At 37.8% G+C, this 14,122-nt stretch overlaps 1 protein-coding gene across 6 annotated transcripts in view; it reads right to left on the minus strand.

The window, feature by feature from the left end:
- LOC149080995 (hepatocyte nuclear factor 6-like) overlaps window positions 1-14,122 on the minus strand; it is a 279,509-nt gene that overhangs the window by 124,780 nt on the left and 140,607 nt on the right. For 4 of the 6 annotated variants that reach the window (XM_089237717.1, XM_089237716.1, XM_089237720.1 and 1 more), the window contains exon 2: window positions 2,658-2,687. The exons of the other annotated variants lie outside the window; for them this stretch is intronic. In XM_089237717.1, coding sequence (XP_089093843.1) covers window positions 2,658-2,687 — 30 coding nt within the window. The remainder of the gene's footprint in view (window positions 1-2,657; window positions 2,688-14,122) is intronic. 6 annotated transcript variants of the gene reach the window in all.

Below are 14,122 nucleotides of genomic sequence, written 5' to 3' on the forward strand. Positions count from 1 at the left end.
TTCTTGAAATCTGAATATATTTATTTCTCCCCGCTCGAATGATATGCAATGCCACCTTCCACTTTATTTCCTCCCGTGGCAGCCTGCTTAAAATATCTGAATACCAACAGATAAGAACTACTGATTCAGATATTTTCACGTATATTTACGAGCTGAATCGACTGAAAGAAGACGAGTGAAGCCGTATATACAGAGTGTCGAAGAAGTCCCTACCCTTATCGTTTTCTTCTCAATCGTAGACGAAACTTCAAGTCGCAAAAATTATTTAAATGAGGTAAATAATCATATTATATCACAATAATTTTACATAACAAAAATTAATTTAGGGCTTCTTATAAGTGAATTTCCGACGAATTATCATAATAAAGACGATATAAAATACCGAGACTGCCACAGAAATAATCGACAAACTGACAATAACAAGGAGGATTCGTAAATTTGAAAATAGAGCAAGTCTTTAATTACATCATACCAATAATATTGATAAGGTTGCAACATAATGTTTCCGATATTTTGTGATTCAGAAATTAAATTCATGATTCAAATGACTTTTGATCTAAAGGACACCTCTATTTTTCCGTCAAATCGAAGGGCCACTTCATTGTATACAAATGTTCTTTTTAAACATTTTTCTAGGTGAAGTGCAGCAAATTAGTGTTATTATAACCAAAAAAATCACTTTTTTAAAATTTAAATCTCGAAAACAAGGTCTGTCGTACACCTACCTCCCAGTGCGGCTCTGAATTTGTAAGCAGAGCGGTTTAAATTAATCTCTAAAGGAAAAGTATAAAACTCTATATACAAATACGTCGAAAAATTACAGGAAATCGAGTGCCATTAGTCCTTATATTTGATAGAACCTTTTCTCCAAACGTTATATGAATCCAATGCTATGTACCTCGGCTATTTTTGTGGAGAACCGAGGAAAAACCAACTTAAAGTCAGGTCTATAGACTCAGTCTGGTTGTTGAATGGATAAATTATGTCCCGATCTGTGGATTCTACTAATAGTCCGAAGAAATCATCGTAAAGTAATTGACAGTGGCGGTATTTTTTGACGGGTCTTGAGATGTATGATATTACTCTGTTTCTTTTATAAATGTTTTCAAAATTAATCTTGTTCAGTGTTCTTCAACCTCTGGTCCAGGAACCGGTGCCAGTCCGCCCACGAAACATTTCTCAAAAATTCATATAGTCGCTACATAATTTTGGATTTGATCAATATTATGCTGTGCTAATATCAGTTTTTATTTCCGTCTTAGCCGTCAGCAGTTCCGCAAATTATTTCTCCCGTTCATGTATATTTTTCCGGTCCGCAAGTTATCAAATCCAATCACTTTAATTCGTTACATTTGGAGAGAACAATTGATATGCATTTATGAGAAACATATATTCACCATCTAGAGACAAATAAATGTCTGTTAAGGCGATGAAAATATTTTCTGCACAATTGAGGAATGTCAAGTAAAAAGTACAGCAGTTATATTTCTCATTCTTATTCATTTTTTTTGCGAGTCCGCAAATTATTTCTCCTATTTAAGGCATCTATCTCTTGCCGGTCCACGAATTACTTCTCCTCCTTCGTTTAAAATTTTTACAGATCCACAAATTATTCCTCTTATTTATTTAATTTTTTGCCAGTCCGCAAATTATTTCCGCTATTTATATATATTTTTACTGGGTCCATAAACTATTTTCCTTGTTTACGGTATTTATTTTTCACTGGCCCGCAAATTATAGTTAATTTTTGTAGCACCCGTATTTAATTAATTTTTTGCCGGTAAGCAAACTATTTTTCTCCCATTAATTAATTTTTTTAATGGTTCGCAAATTATTTCTCCCTTTCGTTTATTTTCTGCTGGTCCGCTGATTATTTCCTAATATTTAATTATATTTTTTCTCCTATCTTTTTGCCCGTCTATAAATCATTTCTTTCATTTATCTACTTTTCGCCGGTCATAAATTGTTTAGCCCATTTGCAGTATTTACTTTTTTTACTGCTCTGCAATTATTTTTCTCATTCACTTATTTTTCGTTTGTCCAAAAACTACTTCTCAAAAATTTATATCTCTTCTCATCAGTCCTCAAATTGTTTCTACTAATTTCTACTATTTACGATGTTGTTTTTTTTTACTAGGATTCAAAATATTTCTCTCACTTCACCAGTCCACAGTCACAGAAAACTTGAGGAACACTGGTCTAGATCCACGAAAAAATAGATCGGTAACATGCACGTGTAGAATTTTGATGATTTAGCATTCGTTAACCAATGCATACTGATAAAAAGTGTTGATCTTTTGTTGTTTAATGACGATATAATCTAATTATTCCACAGAGTCAACAGAAGGTAGATTGGCCATTAGTGGCTTTTATCGTTCAATATCTCAAAAACAACGATCACATCAGATTTTAATGCACAAGTAACCACCCAGGTGTCTCAAGAGTTCACGACACATTAAATCATATCCACGCAGGAAAAAATTCGGCAAATATGTTTATCCCTAATAACATCGAAGGACATATACACACACAAACACTAAAAAAGCAACAAAAAAAATAATAATAATTACATCTAAATTTTGACAAATCAATCAGCTAATTAATTTTTGATTTAAAACAAGCAAAATGTGTGTAAGAAACGTAATAAAACTACTCACGGAAGCCAGGTACCGGGGGATGGACGCGTTCTGCAAGCAAAAAGAAAAAACAATGGGAGAAAAAAAACGATATTTCAAAAATAAAAGCAGAAAAAACATAACAGACAATGCAAAAAAGCTAAACTACATCATAACGAGAGAAAATAATGCCATAAACATCCAACACAAAACTATGTTAAGATCTACTGAATGCAGCTAATGGGTTATCAATCCACACACAAAATTATAAGAAGAAGAAAAAAAAAACGAAAAATGATAACAATAATCGAAGAAAACTAAGCCATATAATACTATGCGTAACTTAGACCAAAGAAACAAGAACTAGCCGCTAATAACATCGATTTGATTACTATCGGTATACAGGGTGTCCTGTAAGTACTTATGCGGCAATTATCTCGTGAACCATTTCTAGTAAAGGTATGGTTCCAATTTTAAAACTGCTCAAAATGCGTTCAAAAATTATCCTGAACCAGTTTTGGGAGTTCAAATACAGTGTGTCACAAAATGAAAAAAATCTAATTTTCTGTGGTAAGTAGAATTTTTATCTTTTTTTTTTTGGTATCAAGAGACCGCAATAATCTTCTAATTCGGTTTTTGAGCACAGGGTGTCCGTATAAAAGGTTTTCTATTTTTATTTTAATAACTATACAATCCCTTACAACATGAATGACGTATGTGAGGACTACGCGTTATTTGGATACCCTTTTTAATTGACAGTATGCCTCTAGGATCAACGGTTCTCCGGTAATTTGTGGTGCGAGAAGTTAGCTACGCGCCCTGTATATAAGGAAATGTTACGTATAATGTCCATGTAATAAAAACATATAGTAAATCTTTTATTACAATGTCAGGTATAGAAAAAACAACTGGCAGACATTCCCTCTATGTGATCAGACCTAATATTAGGAATTTCTTCGGGAAAAATCATTGAAACGGAAACAAAAGTGACAAAACATATTTGTCGTTATAACCGAGGAAGTTGATATTCATCGACGTTATGAGCAAAGTTCATTTCCATTATTCTCTATGGCATACATGCTCAACTCATAGCCCTCGGAGTCACCTTATATGGCCCGCGACAAATAATCAAACCATTCTAGTGGCCTACGAAAGATTACCAAATCACGTGAGTAAATTATCAAATTATTTCAGGGGCTCGCGACGCATTTCCGGATCAGCTGAACAACCCGCGGCCCACTTCCAGTGGGCCGCGGGCCGCAACTTTGATGCAGCCACCTCGTTGGGCAATTTGCCTGTTGTGGCGTTGTATTTGTATAAATGTTGTTTCGGGAATTCCAAGAACATGGATATTATCTCAAGAATCAGTGTTAAATGGCACTTGCTACATTTGCATATTACTTGAGTAGCTGGCCCTCCCCATTTCCAGACCAGATCTTTGGAGTGACCAGCGACACGCTTCGATATAACTTGAGAGGTTCGGAGCAAACTTACAGATAACTTGGGCTGCTACATTTATATAGATGACTTAGGTGGCACTTGGCACATGTCCAGATCACTTAAATTGCCCGCGACATATTTCCAGATCAATCAAGCGGCTCGCGCCACACTTTCAGATCACCTGAGTGACTCGAGGCACATTACCAAGTAACTGAAACGGGCCGCGACACGTTTCCAAACAGATGAAATGGCCGCACTTTCCAAAACGTTGAGTACCAAAACACTTGCTATATAGGAATTAGTTAGGACCAGTGTAATTCATTAAAATAATCTTGAAGAGTATGAATTTAATTGTAAAACTATTTAAAAAACTAAAAATTTTATGGAGTATTTTTACTCCTCAACGAAATTCGGAAGGGTAAAGTTGAACTTTGATGCGTGAATCCCGCATCTACGCGTATTTGAGAGCATTACTCCGGACCAATAATTTTTAACGTTATATCCGAGTTGTTGTTGAAACCGAGTTTGACTGCATTTAAGCTACGAAATTAAAGTCTTCACCTAAAACTCGAACAATCTAGAAATAGCTCAGATATCTTTCTCCACACATTACGCGTTAGGAAACGTCGACAAGCATCCATAAATACAGAAAGTGCTCAAGGACTTTCCTCCAAGGAGGAAAAACCCCGAATCTCTACTTCTATATAATATAAGGAGCACTACCCTCTCGACAAGTATTAATACAGCCCTAGCTGCAGATTTTTCCTAGAGTTTCCTCTAATTCAATTTTGAACATTTCCGAATTCTTAGAGAAGTGGGTTAACCTTTAAAATTCCGATTCCAACGTTCCGAAAATAAATGAAAAAAAAAAATAATAATAATAACACACACACATTCTTATATGTATTTTTTTCCTCCGTACAGTATATATATATATACTAGATCTTAAATCAGAAATATTGACATTTAGGTGAAACAGGTACAGTAAAAAAAAAAGACGGGTACGGAGCAATGAAAATTGTACTTTGGTTTGGCGGAATAGGCTTCTTATGAGAAAAGAAAAATTTCTTAAGGTATACATATGGGGTATGGAAAGGAAAAACGGGAATATATAGGTATATATATATATACATCCAGGCACCCGGAGCAATGTTAGAAAGTTATAAATCACTCAATGGGCATCATATATTCTGTGATTGCCCGCCAGTTTCGCAATCGATTTGTGATTGAACTCTCTCTCTCTCTCTAGCTCTCTTTTTAACTTCAAAAGGAGATTGAGTGACTGGAGAGGAGAGTGTACATATATAACGTACTTGGAGAAATCTAGGCACAAACGAGAGAATAAGGTCTCTATTTTTCCGGGGTTTCCCCCCCCCCTCCCCATCCTATAGTTCACCTTGTAACATACCGAGAGGCTCTCTAGGTTTTATTTATTTGTTTATTTTTAGGGCTATGCGATTCGGGAGCGTATTCTCGTGAATAATTACAATGAAGTCGTATGCATGATGTATTTATTTTTATTTTTTAGTCGCGTTTTTTCGACCGGGTACCGGTACTAGTACGGGTAGTTCTCGTTATGTGTGATTGGGTCTGCCTTTTTTTCTTTTTTTTTACCCTGGGTTATTTGTTATAAGATTGCTGGATGTGTGTGTGTGTGTGTGGAGAGAGTGATTGGGTTGTGGAATCGGATTGGTCTCTAGGTTTCTGGTTAGAGCAGTTTTCGTGGTTGTATTAATGTACGTACATATATTATCTGGATGCTTCGTGTACTTTTTTTTTCTTCTTCGTTGAAGGGTGGACGAGAATTTGGAGAAAAAATGTATTTTGCAATTTTTGAATTTTCAAATGCTTTGAATTCTTTTGTGAATTCTTTCTGTATATTCGAATTTTTGTTCTACCTGAATCTGAAGTGCTATAATACAGTTGGACAACAAGTTTCGATTAGCCGAGTTTCGGGTTATTCGAAGTACTTTCTCATAAGTTCGTTTTAACCCTCGAGTGCACGGGTTGCGAGACCCATGCCAATATCATCTACAGCTGAAGGCCGGCCTTTGCGCGAAGCTAGTAACGCCACTGAAGGTCATCTGAGTCCTATAATCATTGGATATAGCAGCAGGCCGACACATGCGCCGTCTTTACCCTCTTTTGTAGTATATTCAATGGTTATAGGTCAGTGTTTCTCAATCGCTGTGCCGCGGCCCGGTACCGGGCCCTGATATTATTCATACCGGGCCGCGAGTGATTAGCCGTTTCATTTTTCCTCATTCATTTTCCGTTGGTCGTGTGTTTTACCTGGCCTTCGGCTCACAAAAATGAATGAAACCGGGCCGCGGGCTTGAAAAGGTTGAGAACCACTGCTATAGGTGGCATGACGTACTTCAGTGACGTCCCGAGCTTCGCGGAGGCCTTCTGCTATAGATAGTGTTGTCCATTCGTGTATTTCTCTCATGCTATAGATGGTGTTGCCCATGCACATGTATATAAGTATTTCTCTCATGCTATAGATGATGTTGCCCATGCACATGTATATAATTATTTCTCTCATGCTATAAATGATGTTGCCCATGCACATGTATTTCTCTCGTGCTATAAATGATGTTGCCCATGCACATGTATTTCTCTCGTGCTATAAATGATGTTGCCCATGCACATGTATTTCTCTCGTGCTATGGATGATGTTACCATGAATACATGCACATGTATTTATGTATTTCTCTCATGCTATAGATGCCCATGCACGCGTATTTCTCTCGTTTAACGACAGGTGGCAGAAGAATCTTTCATGAGCTTCTCGCTAATCCCCTATTAAGACGCGTTTATCCACTGTGCGAAGTTTGGGAGCGGTAAAAATGTGTTAGTGTCTGGGTCTGTGAGGTCCAACCGGTGCAGTAATTTTTATTTTCAATGTAAATTTATATGGTTATTTTAAAATGACTAAAAATGAGAAATTAATGTTTATGTTTTCATATTATATGGTCTATTTCACATAGATTGAAAAAATAACGAGTTTTATTGTTTTTATCATTGAGTTTGTGTTTTAATACGATTTTCTGAGTAATTAAGAACTCTGTTTTATTTGAAATTTACTATGAAATAGTACAACAATTGTTAACTGCATTCATTCTATTTTCGTAACATAGTTGAAATGATATGATAATTATCAAAATACTGAAAAAAAAGAAAGTGTATAAAATATTTTACGTAACATAATAAGGGTCTGTGAGATCCAACCCGTGCACTCAAGGACATTTTCTCACCTGTGTACTAGAAGGTTAAAAATAAGCTACATTAAAATGACGTGCGCAGCGTCAAGACAAACTCGTTAAGAGTATGAGGCAGCATGTCAATTAGTTCCACTGCTTGTGAAGATTTCACTCTCAAACGGAGCGATATCGCCCTTTGGGAAAGTGCTGGAACGGTAGAAGCCACAAATACAACATCAAATCTTATGGGTTGGCTTAGCCAGGTGGAGATAAGAGGAGGTCGATTGCAAAAAAATTAATTTAGAACGCTGTCTTTAGTAGAAAAACATCTTAAGTATGTTGCGAGCGAGCACCCTGTCAGACCAAACACGACCCGGGCTCTGTCCTTTCCGGGATGTAAGCCTTTTACCCGTGTGGGTTGGATCATGCTGGGGTGGTAGCGAGCATCCTGATGATCTCTGAAGCATTTAAGTGTGCTTGATGACAGAAGACCTCTAATGAAAGACTATGTATCAAAATGATTATCATCTCTTCATACGCGGCAGTATTAAGTGTAACTTTTTGCAATCTCAATTTGATCATTTAATTCCAATGTATAATAATTACAAATAGCTTTTGTGTAAACGTAATTTCCACCATAATAGCTTTATTTACATTGTATTGAAGGCCAAAATTCTGTAAGGCGCGGATTATCCGGGCTAAGTCTGGTCTACATTAGATCGGATAATTCAGGTCCTACTGAAACTCAGGTCCTACTATAAACTCAATACCAGGTTCTATCACATACAAGACAAAAGTTATTCTTTGATTATTTATATAAGGACTATTACGATTACGGATTGTGGATGATGATATGATCACAATTTTTACTCCAGATTCTTTATTGTATATATGTATATCGTTGTTTGTTATTTTCACATAAATTTATAAATTTCCGGATAAACCCATCCCCCGGGAAAGCTTCGATATCTCTCTGAGATGGGAAGCGGGGTGTGTCCGGTCCTTCAATATCAATGTCAGCTAAGGAATCTTTTTTTTTTCAAACGATATTGGCCAAAATGACTTTAAACTTTGCAAGTCTTGTATTTTTCATGCTCTAACGGGAATATTCTTCATTAAAATTATTTCAGACAATTTTATAACATAAAATATCTGTGAATTTTGGAGGTTTTTTTTTTTCCAAAGTAAGTTGCACGTTGTTCAAATTGAAACTCTGAATAAAAACCAACCAGCAATTGGAATATTGCAAGCTCCTGTTAAATTTTTATAAAAAAAAAGCATTGACAAGATTCATGGAGTGTAAAGTATGGGAGTTTTTAACCAGGACCACTAATCCTTTGAAGGTCCTTGATGGGATTCTCCAGGTGTGCATTGGTTTTCCCATGAGGAACAAAAAAACTAACTTATTGTTTTTGTGTTATTTCATTGATCATTTCTGTCGCACGAGGGTTAATTAGACCAGGACCTACAATTCATTGCCGATTGATTCTAAACGGCAGCTTTTTTTTGTTATAAACTCACCGAGAAATTGGTGCGCTAACCCTCTCGGTGTGGGACTCCCTACGGTGGCAATATTTCCCTATGGTCATGCCACTGTTTTTGTTGTACCCCTGTGTCAGGAAAGTTTCTGAGAAGGAGGAACCCCGGGTATCGAACTCGTGAAAATCTCTAAACATCCTTTGGTACATTAAGCGAATATCTTACCGACTTGGGCTACTGCGCCGGCATTATATATTGCATACTTCTACGAAAGAAATTGTTCGTAAATGTTTTTCCGAGGAATTTCTAATGAACGTCATCCCAATAACTAAATATTTTTTTGCAACGAAAAGAACCCAAACTTTCAAGAGTCATTGGTATAAAGGAATAAAAATTCAGCGATATCTTGAATTTGTTATTTAGATAGTTGGAAATTTTAGTTATATGTAAAATTGAAGTGAAATGTGAAATTGATCAGAGGAAAGAATAGAGAATGAAGATTGATAGAGTTTCACTCTCCTTCAACAGAAATTAAAGAACGAATCCATGTTGTCCATGTTTCTACTCGTGCCCACTTCTGGCGAGACATTTTGATTATTTTTTATTTGGAAATTACGATATCCAATTAGACTCAGAAATGTTGAACGAAATTCTCGCATCTACTTCAACAGGTTGCTGTGAGTTCACTTAATGATCAATGACAGATAAACATCGTACTAGATATAGTGGTAAATATTAACTTTATCGGAGATATTGATCTTCCCACGTGAATTTTCTCTCTTTCATGACGTACATGACAGTATCGAATATCGGGCGACATGATCTTCAGCTCTAAATGAAAGCGGTAAACTCCAAAACTATTAAACACCCATTGGAAAATTAATTTTATGAGGCAGTGGCTCTCAACCTTTGGATGACCGCTGAAAGTAAATTACAAATTTGCAAGCGGAGGACTAGGTTTTGAAAAATGTACAGTGTGAGACGGTATTTCTTTCGACCCACTAACTATCTAAAACCGTGTCAATTGACCCACTGAAACATTTTAATATTGTAATTTAAATTGCAGCAAATTGTGTTTGCGGGTACAAGATACTCGAGGAATATGACACGAGGAAAATAAATTTGCAGATTTCAGGTGGGTAGAGTAGATTAGATTGATTAGCTAATGGAGAGTAGTATTATTAGAGTAGAGAGAGTACTCGGTGCGAAATACTGGAGACTACTTAGTCTCGCACCCCAAAGCGGAGTAGAATGGCTTTTGAATGATCTCACTCGCAGCTAGTCATCAAGCTTGCCCATTGCCATTTTCCCAGAAACCGGGGAGGTATTGCTGGCCCGGGCCAGGCCAGCCCAGGGCCAGTTTCGAAGATGTATTTGTTTATTTGAACGTATTCAAAGAAGGCTGGGATTGCTTTAGTATCTATGGTAGAAAAAAAGACATGGACTTGAACAGACGGTTCCTTGGACTTGTTGCGGTGGTTTCAAGAAAAAAAAATACATTAATGGCTTCTATCGGATCGGGAAATAGCAGTATATTGAATAGTAGATAAACATTGCCTAATAATAGCCTCCAATAGTCTAATAGCCGCTAGGAGAGAGCAGTTTACGGTATTAGAATTTCAGGTGAGCCTCTGGTGTTCTTGTACGACCAATCTCAAGGCGGCCGAGGCCCGGTGGTTGAGAAGCACCGTTATAAGAGGCATATTTGTTTCATCAGTAAGATGTTGAGAAATTTGTTATACGGTAAAACCCCTCTTAACGGACCTCAGACGCGGTCAATCCTCTTATACGGACAAATAATAATTCCACTTGTGGTATAAAAGTATGCATTTATACCCCCTGATTATCGGTCACCCCTCTTTTACGGATGAATTTCCGTGTCGCACCGGTCTCCGCGAAAGAAAGGTTTTACTGTACTTATAATAAATGGCATTAATTAAATCTATCATGATCCCATTAGATTTCACTCGAAGATTCCATGATTTGGTGTAAGAAGACTGAACAAAAACCATGTAGGGTTCCCATAAATTCGCATTTGTTACACAAATACAAACGCCACAACAGGAAAACCACCGAATGAAGTGGCTGAAGAAAACAAAAAAAAGGCCTATAAAAGTATGGATTTTAAATAAAAATGCAAAAATTCTACAATCGAAATTAGAGCATTTTCTCATGCTTATTGACTGCTTTCAATCATCAAAATTTCGTAACAATGATATTCAAATACAAATACAAATGCCACAACAGACAAAATTCCCAGAACGAAGTGTATTTCAACCATAATCTCCCAACATGGACTCCCCCTTTTGACAGTTTTCGCCACAATTATAGAATTCCAAAAGGAGAAAAAAAAAAAAAACTTCAATTATCGATTCTAACACATGACCATGTTGATTGATCCTATTGATCCATAATCAACAGGCGATAACTCGGCAATTATCTCTTCACCAGTAAAAAACTCCCTAACGGGGGGAAGCGTTTATAATCCATCGGATTATTACAACACTGAGACAGAGAGAGAGATCGAGATAGAGATTGACATTTTCCCCGAGATGGATAAAAATCCATCCACCGACGACGACAACCACACGATTCAACTTTGTGGGTATGAATTCCAACATCCACACAATCCACACAACACTAACAAGCGAAAGTAGGATGACGATGCTCGAAATAGGAGAGAGAGAGAAAGAGAGGGAACGTGTCCCGGAAAAGGCAAATGCAATTGATACCAGATAGACAGAGAGTGAAGTCGTAGCTGCAGCAGCCGCCGCCATCGTCGGGGGGCCCCCTTCCTACATACATGACGGCGACCTCCGGATGGCGCTCAGCCGAGCCGAGTCAACCGGAGGGCCGCCAGCTGTTCCAGGCTCAAAGCGGCCCCTCGTTCTCTGTGTGTGTGTGTGTGTGTGTGCACGAATGTATATATCGCACACACACACACACTTCAAGCTCTTGCTGCACCCGCTGTGCGCGTTTTCCTTTTAATAAAAGTTCCATTTGATGGATTTCGAATTGATGGGAACGGGGGGGGGGGATTTCTGTTTCCCGGGGGGTAAAATGGGTGCGGAGGGGGCACCCAGGAAAAACGCTGAGACTTGGAATGGGAGTTTTGCCTTTTCCGAACCCTACTGTTCAGCTGTGTGTTTTTTATTTGGTAAAATTTACATTTGGATATTTACGGTGGTTGAGTCGTAATCTCCCGATAGCTATGTCAAGTTCACACTAGCAATGCGTGAAATCTAAGGAGTCGATAATACTATAATGCAGTTATATGATAACTATAGCCATTATATGATAGCTATAGCAGTTATATGATAATTATGCAGTTATATGATAATTATGCAGTTGTATGATAATTATAGCAGTTATATGATAATTATACAGTTATATGATAAGTATAGCAGTTATATGATAATTTTAGCAGTCATATGATAATTTTAGCAGTCATATGATAATTTTAGCAGTTATATGATAATTTTAGCAGTTATATGATAATTATAGTAGCAGTATTAAGCAGTTATTATATTAGACTATATTGCGTTTGATCGGAATTTTCTTATCAATCAACATTCGAACATCGGAGGATTGGCATTGTTTTGAAGATACGACGTTTCGACGTATTAGCGATTGTCTACGTCACGGGGTTCTTAACCTATGGGTCGTGACCTTGCACTTGGGTCGTAAGGGCTCCAGGTTTGGGCCGTATGAATTCACTTACGAACCAGTTAGAAATTCACTTGTTGCATGGAGCGTCTTCACATGTTTCCAGCAGCCCTAGGCTGTAACCCAGATGTTTTGGAGCAGAACCTATTCTTTATAAGTTCAGGCACAGGGCAAACACAGTTTTTTGGGGTCCTTTATGTATAGCAGTCTTTGAGGCAGAGGAGTACGCAGGGGTAGAATGGTATACGAGAAGCCCGTGCCCCTTCCTTCCCAAGACGATCAAGAATTAAAAATATTTATTAATATTTTAGTAAAATATTAAAGAGTAACGAAAGAAGAGAGATGCAAATTGTGGCTCCAAATGGGCCACGGAAATTTGTGGGGCCCTCCGCACGTTTCTCGTTTACCCATGCGAGAAAAAGGCCCTGCTCTTGAGGTATGATTAATTATAACAGTTATTATTAGACTATAAATGCGTTCGATCGGAGTTTTCCTGTCAATCAACATTCGAAACACAACATGATGACACGACTGACGACATGTTGTTTCGATGTATCAACAATTGTCGACGTCTTGGTTCTTAACCTATGGGTTGTGACTTTGACTTGAATCGTAAGGACTCCCGAGATGTCTTGCATCAGTCCATTTACGATCCGGTTATAAATTAATCTGCTGCGCCACTGGTTTCACGAAGGTTCTTGATGATTTCGGCAGAAGTGATTTTGAACTGCTACGTTGGCCGCTTAAGTGAGCTGGAAATTTACCGCGGGCTACTTAAATAATCTGTAAATATGCCACGGATCACTTTAGTGTTCTGGAAATGTGGTGCTTGATTGATAGTTAAATGTGTGTCGGGCGGCTTAAGTGGTCTACGAATGTACTGCGGGGCAATTAAATGACATAACTGACAAGAAAATGACCTGACCAATTAAGTGACGTGAAACTGCACCGCTGGTTACTCAAGTGATCTGTTTATATACTGAGGGTCACTTACTGGGAATGTGCTGAGTGTCACATAAGTCATCTGGGAATGTGCTGCGAATCACTTAATTCATCTGGGAATGAGTTGCGGGTCACTTGATTCGTTTGGTAATGGGCTGCGGGTCACGTAAATGATGTGAAATTGCAGCGGGGGTAACTCAAGTGATCTGTGAATATGCTACGGGTCTCTAAAGTGATATGTAATGTGCCGCTTTGTTAATTTTCACAAAATTAGGTTTGATGTGGCAGATGATATCAGATCACATTTGGCCTAAGGGCAGAGGGTTGAGTGAGCATGTATGGTCTACGCCAGGGGTTCTTAACTTATGGATCGTGACCCTGACTTGGGTCACAAACCCTACCGAGATGAGCCGCATAAATCCACTTTCAATGCAGTTATAAATTGATTTGTGGCACCACTTGTTTCATGGAGCGTCTTTAATGATTTCGACAGCCCTGTGTTATAACCCAGATTTTTTTTTTCGGGTCCTAATGAAGTATGATTAATTTTAATAAAACTCTTCAGTTGTATGTCTTTATTTGTTATAAATTTAAATGCAGATGTTTACGGTGGGTTGGGGGGGGGTCGTAATCCCGAGATAACTATGCCAAGTTCACGTACTTGATGGAAGACGCATTGGCCATACGTGAGCGGTGTCCAGCTGATTCGATAATACTGTTAGGATAGCTATAGCTGTCAGTTATTATTAGACAATATTGGGTTCGGTCGGGGTTTTC

This window comes from Pholcus phalangioides, unplaced genomic scaffold (assembly GCF_987345545.1).
Source record: "Pholcus phalangioides strain wild (caught in Gottingen) unplaced genomic scaffold, Ppha-v1.0 ptg000010l_1, whole genome shotgun sequence".
In the NCBI taxonomy this organism is placed as follows: Eukaryota; Metazoa; Arthropoda; class Arachnida; order Araneae; family Pholcidae; genus Pholcus; species Pholcus phalangioides.